Source organism: Salvia hispanica, chromosome 6 (assembly GCF_029641045.1).
Source record: "Salvia hispanica isolate PSC_SH4W2 chromosome 6, Shi_PSC_v1, whole genome shotgun sequence".
NCBI lineage: Eukaryota > Viridiplantae > Streptophyta > Magnoliopsida > Lamiales > Lamiaceae > Salvia > Salvia hispanica.
Window position 1 is genome coordinate 13,168,056 of NC_142697.1, and position 27,930 is coordinate 13,195,985.

Below are 27,930 nucleotides of genomic sequence, written 5' to 3' on the forward strand. Positions count from 1 at the left end.
AAAAATGCATATGCTAATTAAAATATTATTGAATTTATACTATAAAAAGAGCAATCGGACTTCAAAATATGTTATAATGTCAAAAGAGTAAATGTCAAAACATCAAAATCTCTTCAACTGATAATGGAATTGAACATTACCATCCATAATAACATACCTCTATTATTCCAAATAAAAATTAATTTGTTATGTTTAAATACTCTGTAATTTGTCTCATTTCTCGTGCGATGCACTGTGCACGAATTTTAATATTTTTTGTACTCATTTAACATTGTCGACGATAGTTAAAGTCACTTCTTTTTTTTATTTATTTAACATTGTCAAGTAATCAGCTAAAATTAGAAACAATATCATTAGTTGAAGTTTATATTAAAAAATGTAACAAAACCTTAAAATCATACAACTAAGAGCATAAACTTAAATAATTCTGAAAAACCCGGCAAAAATGCATATTCTGATTAAACAATTTTTGAATTTCTTCTATAAAAAGAGCAATCACATTTCAAAATACACTACTCCCTCCGTCCCATAAAAATATGGGTAATAGGTATGACACGAGAATTAAGACAAAATTGATAAAGTGAGAGAGAGGACGAGAATGATATGGTAAAGTAGACCTACATTATTAAATTGATATATATTTCCAAAAATGGAATGCACATATTTTTGTGGTACTGACAAAAATGGATAGTGCACATATTTTTATGGGACGGAGGGAGTATATAATGCTGAAAAATCAACGTCAAAACGTCCAAATATCTTCAACTGTTGATAGAATTGAACACTGCCATCTATAATAAAATACCTATATTATTCCAAATCGAAGTTAATTTTTTCTGATTTAATATGCCTTACCTAATGTCAACTCTCGAGCAATGCGCGATTGATTTGTTTTTTCTTGAACTCATTTAATATCGTCGACGGTAGTTAAAGTCACTTCTTTTTGTACCATTGTCAACTAATCAATTCAAATGAGAAAAAATATCATTAGTTGGAGTTTTATATCAAAAAATGTAATAACACTTTATAATCATATGACTAAGAACATAAACTTAAACAAGTATTAAATATAAACACCAAAAAAGCATATGTTTATTAAAACAATTTTGAATTTATACTATAAAAAGAGCAATCACACTTCAAAATATGTTATAATGTTAAAAAAATCAATGTCAAGTCAAAATTGTTGGGGTTATTGCAACGGAAGACACAGAAATCAAACAGGTCCTTACGGATCTATTTAGGTGACTATGTGATTAAATCTAATTTTCATACAATTAATCTAGATCTATAGAAAATACATCAAAATTACAAACAAACATGTTATTTGATGTAGATCTGATTGTTACCTCTCGATCCGTTGAAGGATTGACGTTGCTTGCTGAACCTCCCGGTAATCATTGATTTCTTGACCACAAATCTTCCATTCTATCCCCACGTCCTTGATTGTTCATCCATTTGGGCGGATCTCGAAGAATCAATAAATAGTGAGATGAGATCTAGGAAAACCAACACAAAACACAAGATTGTCTTGTTCTAATCCTATGAATTAGGATAGAACAAGAACAAGACAAGAACCCTATTCTCCCTAGTGCAAGGCACGAAAACCGAGGCAAAGAGGGAAAGAGAGAACGCCTATGATTGCGGCTAGGGTTTTGGGGAGGAGTTGTGAAATGTGTATTGTATATATTCTAGGGTTTCCACATCACATCACTATTTATAAGAAGACTTGTTGGGCTAGAAAGAGGATCCATGGAGTGAATTAGATGTTGGGCTCACCCAATAGATAAATATCTAGTTAAATTAATTAACCCATGATTTAATATATTATCCAATGGAATATTATGTTGTTCCACTAAAGAAAAATAGTGCACTCTCATCTAAATCACCAAATTATGAATAACTTGGGTTCCATTTTATTTTACAATATTTCCCACGTTTAAGATTATATTAATCCATCAATTTAATTCTTTGTCTCCTATGTGACTTGAATTAAATCAATTCTCCAAATAGTTTTTCTGGTTTGAAACTTTATTTATTATTCATGAAATAAAATTCAAACTGCAAAGATTTCTGAATAATAAATTCATTTTCCAAACACCTCTTGGGGATAATCATACCACACTAGGCATGCGAATTCTATGCAATAACATTCCAATATTTTCATGTTATTCAATTACTACCACCCAAGTAATTAAACAATAGAGGAGTAATATTTTGTCAAATGTAATAAATTTGATTTTCCCTATTACATTCCAATGGGAAGATGTAATAAATGAACAACGTTAGGGAAGATGTAATAAATGAACAACGTTTACAGATTTCCTACAAAAGAAAATAAAACGTCATACAAATATTCACAACGGTGGCTTGAAAGACGATCCGCCTCTCTTTTCCGTTCATTGCCACCATCAGAGATGAAGAAGTCAGCAACTTGAGTTGCATGCAAGGCTCTCTGACTGCAGTCCGCTCCTCACACGCGCTCTCACGCGCGCGTGCAAGCACTCATGGCTAGTGCACAATCAGAGCGCGAGTGTGCACGTGCAGTGACAAAATTAGAAATTTAAAGAAGCCGGGGCTAAAATTTAATAAAAGTGTAGCAAAACACGTCCTTGTTATATGCGGAAACCGAAAGAGGCTAGCCTTTATCCTGACGTATCCAAGATTATATTCGAAGTAGATATTATGAGTAGTTTTTTTTATATGAACATAAATACATATGAATTATAAGGATATTATAAAATAAACTAATAGTACTCCATTTGTTCTTGAAATAACGTCTCAATTTGCTATTTTGTAATGTCCACAATTTAAAGTTTCATTCACTTTTTTTTTCATTTTAGGTAGTGAATCCCCACACTTTACTGAAAAAGTGGGATCTACACTTCAATAAATTTTTTCACTACTTTCTTTCACATTTTTTAACTTATGCGGAATCAAATTGAGACTCTAAATAAAAAACAAAGGGAGTATTATTAAATTAATAATTTATATATAACATAATACAAATAAACTACTGGAGTACTATAATACAAGAAATGAATACAATAAGTATATTATTACATATGAAGCAAAATTTTGAGAATTGTTTTTCTTGAAATTTTAAGAAATAATAATAAAATATAAAAATATAATAATAACTTTCCGTCACACTTTTTAAAACTAATACTCCATACATTAAGAAAATGTACTATTAAAATTTATTACTAGTGAATTCCCAATCAAATGAATCCCAAATTCCCAATCCATTTTTACGGAGTTCCAGTTTTGCTTCCTTTCTCCCTCCCAACACTCTCTCTTCTCTACTGCCCCAATTAATTCCTATCTCTCCCACAGCCTCGACTACTCCCCTATGTAAAATGGCGTACAGCACCGGCTAAGCCCCCGCTGGAGCGGGGGCTTGTCCTTAGCTGGACATAATATTGAGGTAATGTAAAATTGTTGCGATTAAAAATTAAAATAAATTGTCTGCAGTAATTTCAGAAACATGATGCAGTAATTTATTGAGTTTCATTCTCTAATATATGTGGGTATAAATTCGCATAAATTATTCAGATGTGACAAAATAATGGAGTACTATTTTTTAAGAGTACAACATAGGAGCGAGTCTAATAGAATTAATAGTACATTTTACATACTCACTCTAAACCAAAAAATATCAGATATTGATTATAAAATCAATACATGATTGACAAGCACACGTCTCAAATCGACACGTCTCACAACCAAAACAAACACATTGCTCGCAACCCTCACATTTTGTAGCTCTGGGACATCCTCTGTTCACTTTCCGAGATTCTCGCTCCTCACCAACACTGCAACTCAATCTAGTATAAACACAATACACAAATTAATTAATTAATTAATGTACACACGATATTTAATTTATATGATTAATTACGTACGTATGATTTGGCATGTCGGAACAAGTCCAATCTGGTTTGAAAAGAGCGTCATGATAGATCTTGCAATGGTCCTTGGTTAGCATACTAAACCTACGCTCTTTGTCACACTGGGAGCATCGTATGAACTCGTCACGATGGATGAGTTGGCGCACCCCCCTCACGAAAGTATGCTTGTTATGCTTCAACAAACATGTTCTCCATAGCCCTATTTTAGTCCCATCCTTGCCAAACACCCATATCTGCCTATCCCACTTCTCGTGCGCGTTTATTTTTCCGGCGTGCTTTGCAAACTCCGCCGGGAATACTCTAACTGCACACACCCTAGTTAGCAATTAGCTAGCTAGGACAGGGCAACACACATAAAAAAAATAGTTTGGGATTCCGCACATACAATATTCTAATTTGAAAATCTCTAATTTACCTTTATCGCAATCAGCACGACAAATGCAATCCACCTTAACTTTCCCATCACTGAAAACCCTAAGATTGCCTGTTGTGTCACCATATCTTGGATTGGTGCTGCCACATTCAATCTCTATAAATTGGGGTGTCACTTGCAACACTCCAAGGAAATTGCCTATTTCTTCTTCGGTAAACATGCTCTATATATTCAAGATTGTTGTTAATAAAATCAACCATAATAATATTGCACAACTACTTGACACAGAAAATAAATAAATTAAGGCAAAATACATACATGTATATATATTTGTGTGCGTGGAATTTAAATAGCAAATTTATAGTACTGTAATTAATACTATCTTTGTTCCGCCTTATTAGAGGCGTTTCATATTTTGCACTCGTTCAAACTCGTGCAGAAAATGAAACGCCTCTAATAAGGCGGAATGGAGGGAGTACATCGCCGTAGCTTTATAGTGAAGATTAACAAATTAAATACTCTAACTTGAAAAAATAAAAGAAATCAGTAAGGGGATCACACACAATATATAGGTGAAGATTAGAAAAAGGAAATTAATTTCGTCCATCGGAGTGCTACAACCTAAAGAAATTTAGGGTGAAGAAAAATAAAGTGGGAAAGAAAAACTAACCTTAAATTTTCAAAATGAATAGAATCGATGATTGAAGACTTACTGGTGCACCCGTTTATATATAACATCAATGCAGCGAATTTGTATCTCATTGTGGTTGACTTTTTCATAGGTGATACAAGTAATTAAACAATAGTGGAGTAATATTACATTCCAACGGGAAGATGTAATAAATGAATTGGAGTATAAGGATATTATAAAATAAACTAATAGTACTCCATTTGTTCTTGAAATAACGTCACAAGTTAAAGTTTCATTTAATTTTTTTTCATTTTAGGTTGTGAATCCCACAGTTTGCTAAAAAAGTGGGATCTAAACTTCAATAACTTTTTTCACTACTTTCTTTCACATTTTTTTAACTCATGCGGAGTCAAAATGAGACAATAAATCAAGAACAAAGGGAGTATAATTAAATTACCAATAATACTCATTGTAAAGGTTTCAAGAAGGCAAAATCTGTTTTGATTGGAAAGGTTAGCCCATCTTTTGTTCCAGTTAATGTTTGGGACTGAATTTGGTATGTGATACTCATTTCTCATGCTTTAGTAATTCGCATGCCATGCTTTCAATCTTGGAAATCACAGTATCAAGGTCATTTGAGGGTCCGTTTAGTAGATGTGTCTTAATTGCTTAATGTCAACAACTGCATGTGTTCTATTGTAGGTCGACTGTGATGAGCATAAGTGCCTTTGCAGCAAGTATAGGTTTCTGGGTATCCCACTATCCAATGGTTCCATAAAGGTTCCTTGGAACCAAAAAAGTGGGTTATACTCTTATCAAACAAAATTTCCTTCTTGTCTTTTTCCTTGAAGTGGAACATTAAGTATCTGGTAAAACATTTCTACAGCATGCCTAAATCTAATGGCCAAAAATTTCATTTAATAGGTATGAAGGTGCAAGGACTGCTGAAACCCTTGCTGAATTTGTTAACAGTGAAGGAGGTAAAGCATTTCTAGTTATGTCATATTTATCGTCCACAATTATCTGTGTAGGTTTATCATATTTTATTTCTGGTGGCCTAACTAATCTCGTTTTGAGCAACAAACGTATGTGTATGCCAATCTTTCAGTTTTTGTGAAAGAACTTTATTCATGAAATCATGGATGAGAATTGGACAATGTAATGCTCTCTTTTTAGTGTTTCTACTTATTAACTTACTTGTAGCCCAGGTAAGTGATGATAATCAACCTTTTCTTTTGTCAGGTACCAATGTCAAGATTGCTTCCACCCCTTCAAATGTTGTGGTTCTGACTCCTGCTAACTTCCATGAGGTTGTACATGATGAGAAGAAGGGTGTTCCAGTTGAGTTCTATGCACCCTGGTAAGTGCACTTGAGTTGCTTTCTCTTGAACACTGTAATGTGATGTGAGATGTGGTTGTCCGTGCAATTTGAGTTATTTGATTGACCCTGAAAAAGCAGCTTGAGAAGGCTTCGTATTGTGACATATTTTCCAAATTGATTAGTATGCCCAATTTATACATCTAATTTGATGCTTTTTTCTTTTTTAGGTGTGGTCATTGCAAGAGCCTTGCTCCTATAAGTGCAGTAATGCCTAGTTAATTGCACTATCATGACTCTAGAAGAGTTTATTAAGATATTGATACCTATATCTATTGGACGTGTAGATCTATGAAAAGGTTGCAACAGCATTTTATCTGGAGGAAGATGTGGTCATCGCTATTCTTGATGCTGATGCACACAAAGATCTTGCTGAAAAGTAAGAGCAGAAAGCACAGTAGTTTACTTCATTAAAAACCTAGTTGTTTCTTATAAATTCTGGCCTGGAGCCATCAGTGGTATCTAGAAGTCCGCATTAGATTTCTGAGAATCCTGCACTTCCCTTTGGATGGTAATGTGGCATCGGTTTTCTTATGAAGTATCTTCTGCCTAGCAGGTATGGTATTAGCAGTTTTCCTACATTGAAGTTCTTCCCTAAGAACAACAAGGCTGATGAAGATTATGATGATGGGAGAGATTTAGAAGATTTTGTTACTTTCATTAATGAGAAGTGCGGAACTGATGTGAATACAGGAAGCGCCAAACCAATAGAAGGAACGAAGGCATCCAATGAACCACACCGGAGCTGGGGTCCGTTTCAAACATCAATATACCTATCAATATCGTGTCCAAATGGTCTTCTAAGACCACCATTGTCTTCATCGTCAAAAGAGCTTCGTGTGAGTACCTTACACGCCTCAATCGGAGCCCGGATGAGGAAGTGTTGATCGTTTTACAAAAGCCGCGCAGTCCATCAAGAAAAACGCACGACCACAGACAATTTGCCCGACTTAGGCCAGGAAAACGCCTGACCCGGGCGTTTTGTGCGAGTTGCATTTTTTAACTCTTTTTTTTCTCTCTCTTTTAGCACTTTTATCCTCTTGTATAAATACCCATGTCTAGGGTTTTTTCCATTTAGCTTTGAACTCATTTGTAAACAAACAAAGTCTCCAAATTGAGCATCCTTCTTCATCTTTGAAGATTTACCTTGTTGTTGCACTTAATCTATTGCCGGACTTAGATTAAATGTTACAGTATGCAACTAGTTCTTGTGTTGCTAGTTTTGTGGAGCCATTAGATTTTTGCTTTGGTGAAAGTTGTCTTGGGTTGTCTTCATTGTTTTGTAGAAGGTCCATAGGTTCCAAGCATCTATCTAAATCATAACACCTTCATAACACCTGACCCGGGCCTTAATCCGCAAACCCGGTCGAGCAGGATTAGTCGGATTCCGCCGAAGGTGGGTTCGGTATACCTGTGGTCAAACCAAAAAAAAATAAAAAAATCATAACACCTTCATCCTCTTCCTTTTCTACCATTTTTATTGTTTCATTTTTTGTTGGGTTTGTTTGGATTGTTGAAATATTTACAAGAGCAAGTTCGGGGCAAACATATGTATCTTGAATCATTAAGATTCACATTATTTGGTATCAAGAGCCATTGGTTCTTGTTCTTATAAGCAAAAGAAAATAAAAAGAAAAAAAAAGAGTTCAAAAATGCAACTAGCACCGGGTCGGGCGTTTTCCTTGACCAAGTCGGGCAAACTTTATGTGGTCGGGCGTTTTTTTTGTTGGACTGCGCGGCTTTTGTAAAACGACCATAACTTCCTCATCTGCGCTCCGATTGAGGCGTTTAAGGTACTCACGCGAAGCTCTTTTGACGATAAAGACAATGGTGGTCTTAGAATAGCATTTGGACACGATATTGATAGGTATATTGATGTTTGAAATGGACCCCAGCTCCGGTGTGGTTCATTGGATGCCTTCGTTCCTTCTATTGGTTTGGCGCTTCCCGGATTCACATCAGGAACAAGCCGAGATGCTAAAGGAAAACTGAGCTCCAAAGTCTGTAACTAAGTTTCTGATTTTGATCACGTGTACTTCTGTTTGTGTTACTGATCTACTTTATCTCCTCTATACGCTGGTATCATTGAGGAGCTTGGAAGCTTAGTGAACGAATTTTTGAGTGCAAAAGATGAGGAAAAAAAAAATTGTATTCATACGGTTAGAGGAAGAAGCTGGGAAGCTTAAGGGTTCAACTGCAAGGTTATCAGAGTGTAGTGATGTTAAAACATGCTTTTGTTCTAGATTGTTCATATTAAAACTTGGATGATTACTTTCTTCCCTCTTATTATCATTGTGTAGATATGGGAAGATCTATGTGAAAGCCGCTAAGAGCGAAATCCTACGATTGGAGCGCATAGTTTCCAAGGTACATCTCTGCTACATGCTTTTTTGCGACTGATTTTTCTTCTAATTCTCCATGATATACAGTTGGATGCTACTAGCACAGTTTATACTTCAATAGAACGAGTCACATAAATTTTGCCCATGCAGCACAAGCGTAGATTACTAACACTATGATTGTCTATCCTAGATCCATAGCTCCTAAAAGCTCTTAAACCCTCGAAAAGTCCCCACTCTCAATTAACAGTGTTGTTTTAAGGGAAGCTAATTGTAGTGTCTACTAAGTGGATCTAACTTGTCAACCTCCTCTCACGATTATGTACCAAGTTATATTAAATCATCATCGAATGTGTCACTCAAACATGAAGTATTATAGAACAACGTAGGGAATAAACGAAGTAAAAACAAAACGGATATTAAATAGAAAACCAATTGTATTGTAACATCCCAAAAATTACCCTAGACGGAATGTACTGTTTCATGTAAGAAATCGACGATCAGGACTTTTGGTGAATAGAATCGATATTAAAAAGTGTAACGACCCGCCATTCTAGGGTACAATAATAATGGCGATCGCTAACTAGGAGACTTAAATGCAACGAAGATCATAGGCTAGGGTCTCATTTAAAGGCAATTTACCAGAGCATTTAATGAACAATTAAGTAGAAGAAGAATAATGCCTTAGCAAAGGAATCCAACAAAAAGGCTATTGCAATAAATGCTTATCAAAGTTTCCAAAATAATTCCAATTGTTCCATATCCAAAATATTCCCACGAAATAAAAGAATTTAAACCCGACCAATAGATCACAAGTTTTCATAATATAGCGGAAGCAACCAAGAGAGAAGTGAAGCTATGTATGGAGACACAACGACACTTAAAGTTCCAACAGATCATGTTATTATTTCCTACTCAACACCGCCGCCCGCTCGTCACCCTCAACCTGCACATAAGGAAAACACATGCAGGGCTGAGTACTATAAGCATACTCAGTGGTCTCGTTGCCGAAAACAGTTTTATCACAAATATAGTTATCATGCCATTTTCAAGTGTCCATCGGGGTTTTTATCTTTAGAAAGACCCGAGGCACCACAATATATTCTTTATCAAATATCACGGTCGCGCAACCATTTTTCACATCGACATTTACCATATCCTCATTCTACATGACAAGGAATGCGGCCGCAATACAGGTCACTAGACCGGCCAACCCGTACGCTGACACTCGGTCTAACATTGGTGTACACTAACCCAAGTAGAGTTTGCGGCTCTACAAGGATCCGAATTCGATTAAATCAATAGTAGCATAGCCACGAGGGATAGGCACGACAAAACAAATCAAGGCATGATAACACATATCTCATTCTCATCAATATCAGTTTAGGACAATATCCTTATTTTAAAAGAAAGCCCACCTCATCGGCTTAGCTCGAAAGTATTCTCTTCTCCTCGTTTATCACGCTGAGAGCGCGAAGTATCACCTTTAAATTAGGCGTATCATAAATCAGTTTCGAACATTGATTTCAAATCATGCATGTTCCCACGTTTCCCTTTTTCCCATCGATAAATCTTTAATATCATCATTCAAAAATCGAAGTACAATTATCATATCATTTTTATTCAAATAACAACTCCAAATTTATCCTCAAAATATGTCACGCATGAGTGTTTCACCACGCACATCACACGCACACACCGCACACATGCACGCACGCCGAGGCGTGCGCACACACACACACACGATCACGCGCACACACGTTTTCACACACACACTTATATGCATCCCATTCATCCATTAATTTCCCCTTTTCGCTCGATCTATATGCATGAAATCTCAAGAACACCGATTGATCGGTAGGAGAAGAAAAGATTAATAATAGAAGTACCTTTTCTTGCAAAAACAAACGGTAGAAACAAGTAGGATCTTGATTCTTCAACAAAATCTTGAATAACAGCTTCAATTCTTCTCCAAAAGATGAAGAATTAATGGAGAAAGTAGAAGAAAAAATTGAGAGAATGGGGAGATGGAGAGAGCGACGTGAAGTAGAGGGGGGGGGTTCTGATGCTAGGGTTTTGGGTTCTCACTCTTATTTATAGAGTGCAAGATATAATCCAATAATTAAATAAATAAAGATTTGGAAAGATATGGAGAGATTTGAATATATTAGTTGGCGTTAATTTGGTGGAGGAAAACAAGGAATTCGAAATTTAGGCTATTTAATTAGCCTATGATTTAAATTCAAATATTTCACGGAGTAGAATAATATATCATGGAGCAAAAAAATAATAAAATCCTCCCCAAATAATAGTAGTAGGCGATTTTTATGCCTCTCTCCCAAGGGATTTAATTTCACATCCTAATTTAATTAGGATATGGCAAGATCTTCTTAGATTTGGCAAGATATGGTAAGATATTCTAGCATATTTATATTTATTCATGGAAGAGAATAAATAAGGGATCAAATAATATAGTAAATAATTCCTTCTTCTCCAATATATGAGATTTTCGAAAATCTCAAGGGAATGGGGGTGGGTTTCGAAAATTCCCAAAGTGGAATTAAAGAATAATCGGACTTTGGATTTAATTTGGATAATTATCCCAAACAAATAATTAAATCCAAGAAAAATATGATTCCTTCTCCAAATAATAATAGGAGGGATCGAAAATTCCACATGATTAAATAATGCTCCTATTTAATTCTCACTCATCCCTTAGGAAAATAATTCACCACAATTATATTACTCCGCATCAATTATTCACCAAATCAATCATTTCTTCACTTTTACTTCATTTTCTCAACGCATTGACCCTTTCAACGGCCATGTCATATTTTCCACATCTTTGACTTTTCAATAGCCACGTCATATTTTCAACAAGTTGACTATTCAACTCAATCTCAACTCTCATACACAATTAGGTCACAAAGACATCATGTAATTAATCACTCGTCAATTAATCCACATGTCATAGCATTTAAGGCATTTAACGCAAAAATTTTATAACCCGAAAATTAGGGTTTGAAAAAGTGGGGCGTTACAAAAAGAGTAATAATTGAAAAATGTATTTGAAATAATTTTTATGAATCTAAAATATGATGTATTGTATGAATTTACGTTAGTATGTGAAATGGAGTAAATAGAAATTAGAATATCAATTATAGCTAATTAAAGAACTAAATATAGAAATAAACTAGTAGTAATTAGTTTAAACAAAACTAATCCTAGTTGCCTAAACCAAAAGTCCTGTTTATTTTCTATCAATTAGGCATGAGTTGGCTTCAATATTTAATTTAGTCTAGAAACTAAAGAAAATTCTAGAGAATGAGCTCTCAAGTGTATTACTCCCTCCGTCCCATAAAAGATGTCACACTTGTGGGATGACATGGGATTTTAGGAGGTTTTGTTTTGTGTGTTAAATGGAGAGAGAAAATATAATTTTTATATTCATGTGAGAGAGAACTTTTTTCAAAAAAGGAAATGTGACATCTTTTGTGGGACAAACTAAAAAGGAAAGTGTGACATCTTTTGTGGGACGGACGGACAAGTAAAAATTTAGTGGTCAATCCTCACCAAGGTGTCAATCCTATTTGGTATGCCCTACTAATAGAGATTTGACAAGTGGAAAATACATATAGTCATGTTTCCAACTAGATATATAAACAATGGAAACATTAAATTATATGGAAAGTTTATTCAGATTCCATGTATAATAAATACACTACATATTAAAAAAATATTCATTATTCTATTTATTTAAATAATTAATCATCATCACAATTATTTTAAAGTCATTTTATACGTAAATATACAAAAATGGTAGCTTTATATTATAACATTATTTGTTTTATTTTATTATGAAACCATGGTGAGATTTCATGAATTAACTATTATCAATTAACTTTGATAAGATTAAATTTTTTAATTGGGGATCACTATCACTTTTATTATAGTAGTTTTAGTTTTTTATAATTTTAAATGTAAGTGTTATTTATGGAATTTTTTGATTGCATATTGAAAAGGATAAAATGTAATAGTATTAATTTTTAGATCATCTTATTATTATTTAACTATTTTTATAATTTAACATCGCACTCGTATATAATATTCATACAATCAATGTGCAATGAAAATATTAAACAAAAATTACATTATATAATTAGTCATATAATTAATTTAATTTATACACTTCATAATTCTTTATATTTTAATTTAATTTATAAATATTTAACGCTAATAAACTTGCAGTTATAATTACATGTTTTATTTATCTAAACTTTTGTACGTATAAATAAAGAGAAAAAAAAGTAATCACCTAAAATCTAAAATGATAACGTTATCGTTTTATGTATTTATGTTAACACTACTATATATTTCAATATTTAATCAATTTTCATTAGTATTGTCTAGGTCATCTTAAACATAATAGTTAATACATAAAATATCTCCATGGTTTCATAATAAAATAAAATAAATAATGTTTTAATATAAAACTACCATTTTTGTATGTTTACGTATAAAATGACTTTACAATAATTGTGATGATGATTAATTATTTAAATAAATAAAATAATGAATATCTCTTTCATATATAGTGTATTTATTTTATATGAATCTAAAGAAACTTTCCATATAATTTAATATTTTCATTGTTTATATATCTAGTTGGAAGTATGACTATATGTATTTTCCACTTGTCAAATATCTATTAGTAGGGTATACCAAATAGGATTAACACCTTAGGGAGGATTGACCACTATCAGGACGGAGGGAGTACTAAAATATTGCCAAGTGTTTAATTAAGTACCACATATATATCGTGGAAGCTAGTTTACATATATAAAAGGAAAAGAAAATATCTTTGAGGTAGCTTGGCATTTTGGGAGAAGAAAGGAACCGACCACTTCAAGAAGAAGAGGAATAAGCTGTTATTTATTTTAAATTGCAAATTCTTGCCGAATAATCGAAGAAAAATGTGAAATCGGGGGTTTTGAGGTAACTCTCCCCATCTATGTTATTTTTGAAGCATATATATATTGGCATATCATAGAGTTTGGTTGAGCTTGGATTCGGTCCTCATGATTGGGTGTCTAAAGAGTGATGTAATCTTTGATTTATTGATTAATAGGTGATCATGAGATGTTAATAAGCATGACTTGAAGTTAAATATCCCAACTCTGTAAATTAGAGATGGCCGAATGATGAAGGGTGTGTTGGTTTTAGGGAGTTACAAGAGATAATCGGGCGTAATACAACCCAAGAAGGAATACAGAAAAGAACTGAACGAAAATTACAAATGGAAATTGAAACTACAAACTGTAGAACATGAAATAACCGAGTCGAGGAGGCCTCTTTCCGCAAGACGAGATACGCCCCGGTAGTGCTCTTCGGATTGACGTTTCATCCCCAAAGATAAAACGGCTGCGTCTCTGGTGAAGCAGCACCGCTATCAGCAAAGCTCCGGCGAACTGGATGGAGGAGAGGGCAGAGCTTCGACAGAAGAACAATGCAGAGAGAGAGAGCTTATGATGCAGAATGTTTTCTAGTGTTTGATGTGTGTAGAATGCATGGAATGGCTAGCCAATTTATAGGCTCGGTCCACTGCAGGGGGTCAACGGCCATAATGGCCGTCATTAATGCTAGACCGTAACGGTCGTCAGTTACGAGCTGTAACGTTCGGGCGTTACGAGCCATTACACGCTCTGAGCTAGAGAGGCTGAGTCTAGAAGCTTCTAGATTCATTCACGACGTGGACTATCACGTGTCAGCCACGTTGGCTTACTGCGTCATACTGACGAGGTGGCATCCCGCTTGGCTCGCTGACGTGGAAACGGTGGTGGTCTAAAAAGAACTAGACCCACTAGACTTGGGCCAAGCCCGCAACTAGGCCCAAGCACCAAGCCCAAAGACCAATTGCCAAGATCCAAGGACAAGGACACGGGCACGAGCACGGGCTCGGGGCGGGGCGGGCGGCGCGCGCGTGTGGGCTCTTACCGCCCATCTTAGTCCACTATAATTATTACATGTAATAATCCTTCTTATTAAATACTAGTTTAATAAGGTTGTAACTTCTAATGTGGGATAATTAACTCTCTTAATTATTCCCTAAGCTTCTCTCATAGCTCATTAAGTTTGCAATTTTGCACAACTTTAATCCATTATTTCTCACTCACCGGGAATCGGATTTGAGAAAATAAATATACCACGGTCATCTACTCCGAACGTAGATCGACACTATATTATTTAATTTCACAAAATTAAATATCTCGTTGAAATTATAATTGGTCAAAGTCCGTTGACCGGGCATAGATTCCAACAGGGTGGTGGTTACTGCTATGGGTTTTATTTGATGAATTCAAAGTTGGAAATTGATACTAGATTGGAAAATAAGTCAAAGTAATTTTAGTAGAATATACAACAGTTATTTGGTTTGGTTTGTAATATTAGGAGTAAATGCCAAAATTGGTCCTAAATATATGGTTATTTTATGTTTTTAGTCTTAAACATTATCTTTTGGATTTTTTGGTCCTGAACAAATGGAAATTTGATCATTTTTGTCCTGTACTAACTATTCCGTTAAAAACTAACGGTCAACGCCGATTTTGACCAAATTAAATTTTTAATTCTTTTTTTAATTCTGTTGCATAAAATTTCTCTCCCCTTCTTCCATCGGAAGCTCCATTTTCGTTCGTTAAAGATGATCCTGGACATTGCTGTAGCTTGGCCTTTTTTTATGTCACAAAACAAAATTCCGTTTTTTGTTCAAATATGGAGAGCTGTAGCTTTATATATGGCGTATCCAATTTCTACTCATCACTCTCCCCTTCCTCTCCAATGCCTTTTCTCTCCATCGCCCACAACAATGCCGCACCAGAAAACTGGGGCTTCACCTCCTATGATCATCTCATCGATCTCAGCGCCGCTGTTGAATCCGACGATCAGGACTCCTCCGACATGCATTCCCACGGCAGCGGCAAGGCCAAGCTCTGCGCCAGAGGCCATTGGCGCCCCGCGGAAGACACCAAACCGAAGGAGCTCGTCGCCCTCTACGGCCCCCAAAATTGGAATCTCATCGCCGAGAAATTGGACGGAAGATCCGGTAAATTAATCAATTCTTTTATAACAAGTATAGCATTAAAATTAAATTCAAAATTAATTGAATTTTTGTATTGTGATTTGGAAAAGGGAAAAGCTGCAGGCTGCGGTGGTTCAACCAGCTGGACCCGAGGATAAACCGGCGGGCGTTCACGGAGGAGGAGGAGGAGGGGCTGATGGCGGCGCACAGAATGTACGGAAACAAATGGTGATGATTGCACGCTTGTTTCCTCTAGAGAGAAACAATTTGGGGCTATTTTTTAATTCTTTTGGGGTTAGTTTCATTATTTGGAATTGGATCTGTTTTGAAATAAGACTAAAGGTCCTTTTTGGTCCTTAACATATGGAGATTTTTTTATTTTGGTCCAAAATCTTATCTTTTGAATTATTTGGTCCCTCACAAATAAAAACGGGTCACATTTAGTCCGAACTGGATGAAAATGGTTAAATTTAACGGTCAATGAATTTTAATTGAATTTTGACCGGATTAAGTTAATAATTAAGTTAATATTAAGTTAAGAATTACACCGGCCGGTCCCCTCTCCTCTGCCGTCGGAGCCGGTCCTCTCCTCTCCGCCGCCGGAGCCGGTCCCCTCACCTCCGCCACCATCTCCGCTGCCGCCATACAGTGTCAACCACCAGCTCAATCTCCCTCCTCTTCCAGCAAAATTAACAGAGTAACAAACAATAATTAGTAGTAGGAAATGGAGAGAGAAAGAGAGAGAGAGAGAGAGCCCATTTCCGCAAAAACACCAGCGAGCTCTTCATCTGCCTCTCCTCTTCCTCCTCCATGAAACTCTCCGAATCAATTCTCAGCCCCGGCCACCGCCTCCGCCCTAACAAGGCCTCCCCTTTCCTCCCCAAGAAACGCCTCGACAACCCCGAGCCCTCTCCCCCAAAGTAACCTACATCGGCCAAGTCAGAGTCAAATCCAAGAATAAGAAGAAGAAGAAGACCAACCGCAGCCTCTCCAGCCGAAGGGCCGAGGTCGTTTTCAGGAAAATCGAGGTGGCGCAGGGATGGGTCATTTGCCGGTGTCGATCTACGACGCGCTGCGGACGTGCTTCGCGGTGGAAGGGAAGAAGAGAGAGATGAGCTGGTGGTTGATACCGTATGGAGACGGCGGAGATGGTGGCGGAGGAGAGGGGACTGGCTCCGACGGTAGAGGGGAGAGGACCGGCTCCGGCGGCGGAGGAGAGGGGACCGTCCGGTGTAATACTTAACTTAATATAAATTTAATATTAACTTAATTCTTAACTTAATTATTAACTTAATCTGGTCAAAATTAAATTAATATTCGTTGAACGTTAAATTTAACCATTTCCATCCAGTTCGGACTAAACGTGGCCCGTTTTTATTTGTGAGGGACCAAATAATTCAAAAGATAAGGTTTTGGACCAAAATCAAAAAATCTCCATATGTTAAGGACCAAAAAGGACCTTTAGTCTTGAAATAATCCTCCTTTTCGCTTTCTAGAGAGAGTAGGTTTTTGGCGGCAATCGGTTTTATGAGAAAGAGTCGATCGCTCCATAGGGTTCGAGAGGAAGAGGAAGGAAGAAGATGAAAGATGAATCCTAAACATATTATTTAATTCTAATTTTAAAAGAATATTTATAAAAAAATTAGGAAATTAATATGGAGTAAAAAATTAGAATTAAAAGTTTAATTTCGTCAAAATCGGGATTAAATCCGTTGACCGTTAGTTTTTAACGGAAATGTTGACGGAGGACAAAAATGATCAAATTTCCATATGTTCAGGACCAAAAAATCCAAAAGTTAATTTTTAGGACTAAAAACGTAAAATGACCATATGTTCAGGACCAATTTTAGTCTTTACACTAATATTAATTAGAACAATGAAGTCTAAGGATTCTTGGTTGATGATTGAATATAATAGTGACTGATGAATAAACCTAGTGATTATATGGATGGATTAAGCATGGAAATGAGACTAAAATTGATGATTGAAGCATAATCTAGTATTTGATAAAATGATCGAGATTAAGGGGAAACTGAGTTGTGAGGTTAGTGAGTTTATTTAGATGACTTGATCATGAAAATATGATTTAGAATGAATATTGATGTTAATGTAAATTATTGAGAATTTACTAAATAAGATTGGTTTTGATAAAATGTTAATTAAATGATATGAAAAGGTATGGATTGATATATGTTATGGTATACAGAATATGTATAATTAATCTTAGAATTTATTATAGTCAAGTGGTATTAGACTGAATTTAAAATATACGTGGAAATAAGTTGTGAATGGTACTATGTGAATAGTACTAGTTTCTTCAAAGAGGGGAAAAAGATTGGATAAATAGGGTTAAAGTGTTAATGCATACTTAAGGATGGATGATAATGGGGTATAAAGAGAGTTATCTATTATTGATAATTAGAAAGGTAGAATCTGAAGTTGAAGATTATGAAAAAAATGAGACAAAGTAGAGAAATAAAGTTATAATAGAGTTTATAGAATTAATGAATGGTCATGAGATTAATATGAGTTGCATGTGATTAGTAAATAAAGGGAGAGGCTTCTCAGCGGTGGTCGGAAGGGAAGAAAAGGATCGAAAGAGAAAAAGGGTGTGAAATGACTGGAACGTAAATATGATAAAAGAGCTTATACTCGTAAGCATGCCAGGTAGCATGCTCAGCACTTAAGGCGTTATTCTCTTATGTGTTTTTATGTGATAATTAAATGTCCTTATGAGATTATATATGTGACTTGTGAACTCGATGAATTATGATTAATTATAGAATAAGAGACGTATGAGGTAAACTATGAGAATGAGATGAATTATAGAATGATTTGGAAATGAAATATGGAAAGGGAAGAATATGAGTTTATGTCATGTCCCTACTTGGTTGACTACTTTGGGTCATAAGGTGTCATATTCTCTAATAGGTCTTACTTCCTTAATTGAGTCTAAGTGATTGCATGCATAATGTTGTGTGCTAATCAATGATACGATCTCTTATCTGTATACGTCTTTTATGATGTGAATTTTGGATATATGAGGATATGGAGAGAGTTGGAATTTAATCTGTTCATTCGATACGATATGGCCTGACAAAGTTGCTGATGTGTTATGTTGAAATTATTGGGAATAAGTATAGGAAATGAGAAGAGTATATTTGACTGTGTTTATGCCCCGTGCTTGTGTATTCTGTGGGTACAATTGGCATGCCATAGGACAACATTGCTGCATTATCTGTGATCACTCGTCTTGTGGATAACCGAAGCGAGGATCGTCTGTTATCTGTCATCTGATCTGTCTGATCTCTGTCATCTCTGAAATACACCCTCATGGATGATCTGATTATCTGTGTATGCGGAGTCCTCTCGAGGACAAAATCCGCTTAGCATCTGATTCTGATTCTGATCTGGTTCGCGTACCCTAGTCTATCACTAAGCACTAAATGGGGCTATATATGTCTGGATATGTGAAAATATGATTGAACTGTATATGTGCTATATGTGCTAGTATGTGATGTGTGTTGGTATATGCTTATCATGTGGAATACTGGATACTATGTAAATGTAGATACCTATTGATATGTTCTGCGATTGATATCGTCTATTGCTGGATTTTGGGAACATGTTGGTTATAAGGGAGATGTTGCCTGCTAAAAAATGAATAAGACATTAATAATATGATAGTTGTGGTAATAATTGGTAAAAAAAAACAATAATAAGAATTTTTAGAATTTTAAGTTGTATGATTTTGCTTTAAGAGAATTCTTGGCTAAAGTGTTGAGTATTCTACAGGATAGTCGGCACTGGAGAGTACCAGTTGATGTTTCTTCATGTCTGTCTCGGCGTTGTATCCTTGGCGGGTCACTTAGCTATATAGTGATAGATCTTTCGAATTGTTAGTTGCGGCATGTTAATACTAAATTTTGTACTCCCTCCGTCCCATAAAAGTTGAGTCGTATTCCTTTTTAGTCCGTCTCATAAAAGTTGAGTCATTTCCTTTTTTAACAAAAGACAAAACATCCAATCATTCTTACTTTATTCCATCATTTACTTTACTCTCTCTTATCTTTCCTACTTTTTTCATCTCTCCTATTTATTTAATATAAATTCTTAATCTCCGTGCCCAAAAGTTTTGTCTCAACTTTTATGGGACGGAGGGAGTACTAAGTTATTTCCGCTATAATTGTAAATATTAAATAATGATCTAAATATTTGGTTTTGAATGGTTCAGAAAATGAAAATATTAAATTTTTCATACTTGACGGGTGGCATTACATATTCGGCCTGCAGACGCCTGGTAGGGGGTGTTACAAGTATAACCAAAGTCGTTACTAACACATCCCTAGCATCCTATGAATTTAGTTACACATAATTGAATAATCTAAAAACATAGAATGAAGAGAAAACAAAGTCAATATAAGAACTAAAGCTATAAAACTCAAAGGTAGAATCCTTGTAGCCTTGATCTTCTCTTGATTCTTTCTTCAACCTCTTGCACAATGAAGAACTCTCAAATTGTTGCTCTAGAATTATATGGCAAAAAGAAGATCCTTAATGAAGAGGTTTGAGGGGTATTTATAGAGGAAATTTCGAGTAGTAGAAAATAAGGTAAAAGATGACTAAGTTTGGTAAATCTTGGAGAGAAAGTAGGTCAATTCTGTGCGCCGCGTTTTCGCAGCGGGCCGCTGCACCTTGGCCAGTGGTCACTGCGCGTTGATACGTAGCCTCTGCCTTTTGGATAGCGGTTGCTACACTGTGTTGCAGCGGTCGCTGCGAATAATCCCGTAGTTTCGGAAACTCTTGGAGTGGTCGATGCGCACTCCCCAGTGGTCGTTGGGTGTCTTCTTTATTTCAACACAACTTTCCCTCGAGCGGACCACTACTTGTGCAGCGGTCATTGGGTTCCATCGGTCGTTGTATGTCTTGCAGCGGACCGTTGGGCGTCTCGAATGCTCTAGATTTTCAACTTCGATTTTTTGCTGGTTTTTTAGATTCAAATATGCACATTTCTCACAAAACACGTAAAAATACCAAATGGATAAAAAAAATGCAAAAAATGGACATGAATTGTGATTTTGACTTTAAAAATGGACCAAATAAAGGCCTTAAAATAGTGCAAAATCCGACAGTATCAGCGCACACACGACACACACGCAGCCCCCACACATAACACAATACCGTCACAGACACACACACAAACGCACACTTAGGGCTGGCAATTTTTGACACGACACGAACCAGCACAAAATTAATGAGTTTGGGTTAGAGCTTATTGGATTCGTATCCTTATTGGGTCGACCCGTTAAGGACACGAAAATATCGTGTCGTGTTCGTGTCGGATTCGTGTTATCCGTTAACAATGTTCGTGTCGGGTTCGTGTTATCCATTAATAAATAATATTTCAATATTATTAATTCTTATTATTTTTATTTTTTAATACTTATTAAATTGGTTCTCATAGTCTCATACGGTCATATCTCATTTAAATCATTTAAATATTTAATCACTTTCCAATATGTGTTGTTATCGTGTCGTGTTGACCCAAAGTGGTTCGTGTCGTTAATGGATTTGTGTTGTGTTCGTGTTTAAGGGTAGCGGGTCGTGTTCGTATTCGTGTTTGGGGTTTTCTTAACGGGCCGTGTTCGTGTTTGTTGTTATCGTGTTCGTGTCGTTATCGTGTCGACACGATAACGACCTGACACGCACGATTTGCCACCCTACGCACACTACATAATTTTTTTGAATCAATTTCTTATCAATTACTCCCTCTATCCCGCTTTAGGAGTCCCGGTTGGGATAAACTAATAAAAAATGTCTACAAAGTAAGTAAACAAGTGTTAAAAGTGGGTTCCAACATCCACTACAACATTTATTTTTTACACACTCAATTAAAAGTGGGTTCCAACATCCACTACCATATTTATTTGTTACACGCTCAAGCACTTTCTTAAAACATGTGCTCGACTCAACCGTGACTCCTAAAGCGGGACAGAGGGAGTATCATTTTACCGAACAAAGGATTTGTAAATTGAATTATAATTCAATTCTTTTCAAATTCAATTTCGTGGAATTCTAGTTCCAATTCAATTCCAATTCCGTGTACCGAATGGACCCTAAGATTGAAATATCCCAAAAAGAATAAGTCTCGGTGAAACAAGGACACATAAATAATAGTAATCGGATATTTTTTTCAATATATATTTTTAATTAATGAAAAAGGCTCGAGCCGGTAAAAAGCGAGCAAAGGTTCAAGACAATCGGTCAAAAGCTACACCACAAATGATCAAAACAGAAAAAATAGCAACCTAACACCATCCCAACCTAACGAAAGATAAAGAAGAGTCAACACCAGCCAACAACAAAGCCTAAGAAACATGTGCAACAACAAACACACAGACAAAATTCAAAATGCAAGGTTGAGAATCGGCGGCACAAACCAACTGTTACACATCTTCACCTCAAAAGTTGTTCACTTGATCGCTCAACAGTCCCATTGCAAAGGAAGTTTGGACACCCACTTCTATTTCACTTTGTAAATGCCAAGTATTCTCTTTTCGGTCTCCCAATTCGACTAAAATCTTTGAAAGTTATTTTATTTCATATATGTGGTGGTAAATAAGTTTGCATTTACTATAGAAAAACTAATGTCTTTTCCTTCGCCCCAAGTATTTCGTCTTGTGATTTTAATCAACTTTCTTAACCTTAATTTATTATATTATTCATATTTGTCCCATAAAAATAGATATTCTTTCTATAGTAACTTATTTTTTAGAATGAGACAACAATATTACAATCACTTTTTCTTTCTATATTTCTTATACTTTAACAAGTGTGCATGAAAATGTTATACCAAAAATGTTTATTTTTATGATATTGTAAAAATATCACTCCAGTAGACTACTACTTTTTTTAATGTATTTCCTTCGTCTACCAATAAACGTCATATTTTACCGTTTTTGTCCGTCCATCAATAAACTTCTCATTTGATGTTTACTACTCCCTCCGTCTCATAATAGATATCACATTTTCCTTTTTAGTTTGTCATGTAAAAGATGTCACATTTCCGTTTTTGGAAAAGTTTTTTCTCATATTAATATAAATATACTATTTTGTCTCTCCACTCAACACACAAAATAACATCTCCTAAAATCTCGTGTCATTACCCAAGTGTGCCATCTAATTATGGGACGAAGAGAGTCCTACTTTTGGTAATAGACCTTGCATTTCACTAACTTTAAATTACCTACATATAATTATAAAAACTAATATACTCCATAAAAGTAGGATCGATATTCCACTAACCGTTTCAACCAACTATGTAGTACTACATTTCTTAAAAATCGTGTCAGGTCAAAATCCTCATGTATTGGTGGACTAAGAAAGTACTTTTGCCCGCAGTGGCAGCGCAGTTCCGGAGGGATCGGTTCCCACTACTGTCGTGCAGTTGCAACATCTCTCAAGCAAAGTATAAGGCCTTAAGAGGTGGACTTCTAGCAGTGGATTAACAACCCGCCCTTTTAACAGGCCACTGCGTACCTGATTGAACACTCTTCATGGCCCTTCGGATTGGGTTTCAACCCTTTTTATGCAATGAGGTATAGAGTACTTCTTTTACATGTTTATAAACAGTACTCCCTCCATTCCAAAATGAAAAATATTTTTTTTTTATTGGAGGGAGGAAGTATTTGGGATGGAGGGAGTATTTCATTTTAAGACACGACGTAATAGTAGTTATAGTTGCTAGTACTTGTCATGACATAATAAAACTGTACCATTTAAATCAAAAAAATGTGGAAGGCGATATTATCGATCAAAATCCACAATAGTCTAGATTTTCTGTACTATTGGTCTTGGATCACGATTTAGAGATGGCAATGTATCACCTGTTCATTTTTATGAACATAATACCTCTTTAAAAGAAAAAAAACCAACATAACGAAAGATAGCAAAGTAGAATAAGTAGTATCCAAAGTTAAAAGGAGAGAATTAAGTTTATTACGCATCAGCCAAAAAGCTTTAGTCTTGAAAGTTGAGCAGCAGTTACCAAACTAACATGCAATCAATCTACCCTCCAAATAAAATCCTAACTCCCTCCCCCCCCCCCCCCACCTAACTTTACATAATGGCATGAATAGTATTACAACCAGAGGAAAAGGGAGGATGGTGGCACAACACCTTTGCTGAAACCACCTAGTCTTACGCACGGGCGGTGCGCTTGGCTACTCCTTTGTGTTGCTCCCGGTGCCGCAACCCATCTTGCTCACCGCCAGGATAGCTGCTCTCGTTTATCATATCCACCAGATCATCACCGAACAAGTCCACAAATGTCTTCTGCAAATCCTCTAAGCTCTCCTCCTTCTTCACACCATAATATAATTACCCATTCAAAATGTGTTCTTTTCAATGTTTGAATGACTGGTGTTTCAATGTTTTAGTGAATATACTAATACTCTAATGAAATGAAATGTTAATCTCATACCTCAGCCCCAACATTCTGCTCCATCATGTTCACCAGATCATGGAGGAAATCACCCATCCCCTGTTTTCAACAAAAGTTCAGATTGGCACCACATTATTCCCCAACTGCAATTATAATGTTTACAAAAAGAATAGTTTTACATTTGCATTAAAGACTAAGAATTTGATATCTGAAAAGATGATTCTGTAATCTAATTTAAGACCAAGTTTGAATTCTATAAATGAAAATAAAACAAAATTAATCATACAACTCTGGCATTCTTTTAGTAGTAATTTGTTTGAACTCAAATTCATCTACGCAAATTCAAAATAGAGCCAGGTATACCTTTACTTATGATTTCTTTTAATGATAACAAATCAAACAAACAGAAAAAAAAAATACCATGAGGCAAGCTTATGGAGTATGAGACATCATTCATATTCCTCGCAAAATTTCCTAGTCCACTTCTGCTAAGCTAACCATGTCATCAAACATTTGTGAAGAAGATACACAGGTACCCCACACATACAATTCACAACATGAAACCAGACAAAAAGAGAAATTTATACGAAAATCAATGATCAAATTAAAATCAACCACTCATTCAGTCATGATTCATCCACCAAAAATGAACAAAGGGAACAAATCTCTATCAAATCTCAAATAATATTAATTTTTTTTTAAGTGGAGGTGGTGTGTAAGGCATAGCGGAAAATGCGGACGCACCTCGTCTTCCTCGAGCAGATCGAGAAATCCCGCATCGTACATTGACCTCTTCCCCTTATCAGACAATACTGGACCCCCATATTCAATCATTTATTTCACACAAACAGAAAAATTCTTAGACAAATTCGGAAATACTGTGTGTGTAAACATAGCGCGATTCTAAAATTTACCAGCATAGGCTTCTTGTATTTTCTGGAAGCGGCGCTTTGCTTCTCCCGCGGCGGATGGATTCTTCGCCCACCGGTCCGGATGCCATTTCTGGATAGAGAAGAGAGAGAATCTGAATTATAAGAATTCCAAAATTGAAATAGAGAAAATTGGTAGAAGAAATTACGAGTGCGAGCTTGCGGTAGGCGGAGCGGATATCGGAGAAGGAGGCATCATTGCGAACGCCGAGAACGGTGTAGAAGCAATAAGCGCCGGCTGCGGATCCTCCTTCCCGATCCATACCAGAAATTGATTAGCTTCAACTTTCCGATTAATTTGATCTTCGTCAGAAGATTAGTGGGAGAGCATTTAGTGACGGCGGCGAACTCTAGAGCATCGACCGGAATAGGGGGAAACGACGCAGCGAATATTTCATTATAAAGAGGGGTGCAAGTACAACCGGAGATGAAAAATATCTTCTTCTGCGGAGATTAAAAAAAAAGGGTGAGAAGTCAAGCAAGTGCGAAGGTTCGAGAAGAGAAGATATTTTCTGGGAAGCGCTTGGATTTGGGTCTGGGATTTGGTGGAATTACTAGCGTTGCCACTGGATTATTAATGCTCCCTCCGTTCCGTGTAATTTGTCACTATTTAATCAGATTCAATTTTAAAAAATATAATAGAAAATGGATTTAAAAAGTTAGTGATACGAAAGTCTTATTTATATATATTAATTTTATAATAAAATATAAGTAAAATAAGTTAGTGAAATGTAGGAATTGAAGAAAATGAAAATAAGTGACAAATTTTCAAGTACATAAGGAGTACTACAATAAGGTTAATACTTACTCTCTCCGTCCCATAAAAGTTGAGACAAAACTTTTGGATATGGAGGTTAAGAATTTATATTAAATAAATAGAAAGATGAAAAAGGTAAGAAAGATAAGAGAGAGTAAAGTAAATGATGGAATAAAAAAAAATGATTAGATATTTTGTCTTTTGTTAAAAAAAGGAAATGACTCAACTTTGTTGGGACGGACTAAAAAAAAATACAACTCAATTTTTATGGGACGGAGGGAGTATAATTCTAAGGGGTGTTCGGTTGTCAAAATTAAATCTCATGATTAAAGATGTATCGTACATAAGATTAAACCATACAACTTAATCCTAGATAATTAGTCATGGCTAGAGATGTCAAGCGGGCTGGGCCGGGCCGGGCCCGGTATGGCCCTCCAGTGTTTGAGCCCAGCCCGGCCCAGGTCCATGTTTGTGTCGGTCCAGGCCGGGCCTGGGTTTTGAAATACAGAATGAGCCCAGCCCAAGCCCGGGCCCAGTTAGTAAGTGGGCCGGGCTGGGCTGGGCTGGGCCAAGCTCAAATTTTAATTGTACTAATTAAAAATTAATTGATCAGAAGGTGTCAAACCCAAGTGCTAATGGTTCCCAATCAGCTACACTAACCAACTGAGTAAAGATTGAAATGTATCATTGTGCATGCATATATTTAATATAGTAACACCTCAAAATGATGGGGGTTAGTGTAGTACTAATGATGTAAAAAATACATATTACCACAAAATAAGGAATCAAGATTTTGAGCATGAAGTTTTATATATTCCCACAAAATTTGGGTATTATATTTATAGATTATACACGCATAAATGTTATATATAATCCCCAAATTTAGGAATCATAATAGTATAATTATGAAACTATTTTTAATGGAGATAAATCTATAAAAAAACCTACTCCCTATGATTATGCAAAATAAATGTAATTATGAAAATAAATTTGTTATAAATTTTGATTTAGGTTGAGTGATTGAATTAATTGATTATTTTTGTATAATTTTATTAATAAAATCTATGATTATCATAAAAACATACAAATACATATATACATCCAATCAATCTTCATACTCATATACATATTATATATATATAAATAACTAATCAATCACTATATTTATGGAACTATATTTGATAGAGATAAATGATTGACAACTAATCTCTATAATTAAGCAAATCAAAATTATTATAACACAAACAATTATAGGATCCACTATTTTTTTTAAAAGTCAATAACTAATCTATGTAATTATAGAAAACAAATATGCAAATATAATACTCCATAATCATGCATCTAATAAATTAACTAGGAGATATGATTATTCAATATATTATTATATATGAATAATATTCCAACTTCACCCATATGCATAATACATATGTACAAGTAAGAAATATGCACAAATAACTTGAAAGAATTAATGTACCTAATAGTATAAAACTAAGTCCATAATTACATTCTGCCGGGCCTGGACTGGGCTTGGGCCGGGCCTGGGCTGGTCCTGGGCTGGGTCGGGCTTTGAGTGGGCCTGGGCCTGGGTTTGTAAAAAGGCCCAATTGGAGCCCGATTAATCTACTAAGCCCAGCCCAAGCCCGCACCATTTCATTGGTGGGTCGGGCCTGGGCCGGCCCATACCGGGCCGGGCTGGGTCGGCCCGGCCCACTTGACATCTCTAGTCATGGCCTTTCCCCTCCAACTAAAATAATCTCACAACTTAATCCTAGATAGATAGTCTCATAATACTTAGTCATGACAACCGAACACCACCTAAACTCTAACTTATTTTAACGTTGACTGTTGGACTGTCGGTTGTCACTTTGTAATTATTTTGCTACTTGCTAATACTTCCTCCGCCCATAATAAATGTCACTCTTATTATGGGTGCGGATTTTAAAAAATGTAAAAAACAGTGGATTAGAAAAGTTAGTGGAATAAGTGATCCAATTTTTTATATTGATTTTATAATAAAATGTGAGTAAAGTGAGTAAGTGGAATGTGAGACCTACTTACCACTTATGGTAAAAATTAAGTATGACTTTTATTGTG

At 35.6% G+C, this 27,930-nt stretch overlaps 3 protein-coding genes and 1 pseudogene across 5 annotated transcripts; 2 read left to right on the forward strand and 2 right to left on the reverse strand.

Annotated features, from left to right (window-relative positions):
• Positions 1-3,658: 3,658 nt before the first annotated feature.
• On the reverse strand, positions 3,659-4,504 carry LOC125206227 (protein ULTRAPETALA 1-like). Its single transcript, XM_048105513.2, has 3 exons — positions 4,327-4,504; positions 3,906-4,215; positions 3,659-3,827 (listed from the first exon to the last, which is right to left on the reverse strand). The coding sequence occupies exons 1-3, from the start codon at positions 4,502-4,504 to the stop codon at positions 3,659-3,661; spliced, it is 657 nt and encodes a 218-aa protein (XP_047961470.2).
• A 477-nt stretch (positions 4,505-4,981) lies between these two features.
• On the forward strand, positions 4,982-8,893 carry LOC125206228 (putative protein disulfide-isomerase A6; annotated as a pseudogene).
• Positions 8,894-13,478: 4,585 nt separating this feature from the next.
• Positions 13,479-16,098, forward strand: LOC125205016 (transcription factor CSA-like). 2 transcript variants are annotated; one of them, XM_048103806.2, is made up of 3 exons: positions 13,492-13,627; positions 15,309-15,731; positions 15,818-16,098. In XM_048103806.2, exons 2-3 carry the CDS (start codon positions 15,401-15,403, stop codon positions 15,937-15,939), a joined length of 453 nt encoding a protein of 150 aa, XP_047959763.1. In that variant the 5' UTR covers positions 13,492-13,627; positions 15,309-15,400; the 3' UTR covers positions 15,940-16,098. The 2 variants fall into 2 exon arrangements, 1 of the variants encoding a protein (XP_047959763.1); XR_016132507.1 differs by lacking the exons at positions 15,309-15,731; positions 15,818-16,098 and adding an exon at positions 13,761-14,758 and having other exon boundaries at positions 13,479-13,627.
• Positions 16,099-23,682: 7,584 nt separating this feature from the next.
• Positions 23,683-25,525, reverse strand: LOC125203141 (Chaperone DnaJ-domain superfamily protein). Of its 2 annotated transcripts, none has more exons than XM_048101433.2 (5): positions 25,229-25,525; positions 25,065-25,152; positions 24,895-24,962; positions 24,190-24,249; positions 23,683-24,065 (listed from the first exon to the last, which is right to left on the reverse strand). In XM_048101433.2, exons 1-5 carry the CDS (start codon positions 25,340-25,342, stop codon positions 23,907-23,909), a joined length of 489 nt encoding a protein of 162 aa, XP_047957390.1. In that variant the 5' UTR covers positions 25,343-25,525; the 3' UTR covers positions 23,683-23,906. The 2 variants fall into 2 exon arrangements, with proteins under 2 accessions (XP_047957390.1, XP_047957389.1); XM_048101432.2 differs by having other exon boundaries at positions 23,683-24,068; positions 25,229-25,521.
• Between the last annotated feature and the right edge of the window lie 2,405 nt (positions 25,526-27,930).

Excerpts from the sequence above, each read along its gene's own strand:
- LOC125206227 (XM_048105513.2), bottom strand. The coding sequence starts at position 4,504 with ATGTTTACCGAAGAAGAAATAGGCAATTTCCTTGGAGTGTTGCAAGTG. Across the intron at positions 4,216-4,326 it reads TCGTGCTGATTGCGATAAAG|TTAGAGTATTCCCGGCGGAG; the intron begins GTAAATTAGAGA and ends GGGTGTGTGCAG. Across the intron at positions 3,828-3,905 it reads TCCGACATGCCAAATCATAC|ATTGAGTTGCAGTGTTGGTG; the intron begins GTACGTAATTAA and ends TGTTTATACTAG.
- LOC125205016 (XM_048103806.2), top strand. The coding sequence starts at position 15,401 with ATGGAGAGCTGTAGCTTTATATATGGCGTATCCAATTTCTACTCATCA. Across the intron at positions 15,732-15,817 it reads GAAATTGGACGGAAGATCCG|GGAAAAGCTGCAGGCTGCGG; the intron begins GTAAATTAATCA and ends GATTTGGAAAAG.
- LOC125203141 (XM_048101432.2), bottom strand. The coding sequence starts at position 25,342 with ATGGATCGGGAAGGAGGATCCGCAGCCGGCGCTTATTGCTTCTACACC. Across the intron at positions 24,963-25,064 it reads AATACAAGAAGCCTATGCTG|TATTGTCTGATAAGGGGAAG; the intron begins GTAAATTTTAGA and ends ATGGGGGTCCAG. Across the intron at positions 24,069-24,189 it reads AGCAGAATGTTGGGGCTGAG|AAGGAGGAGAGCTTAGAGGA; the intron begins GTATGAGATTAA and ends TATGGTGTGAAG.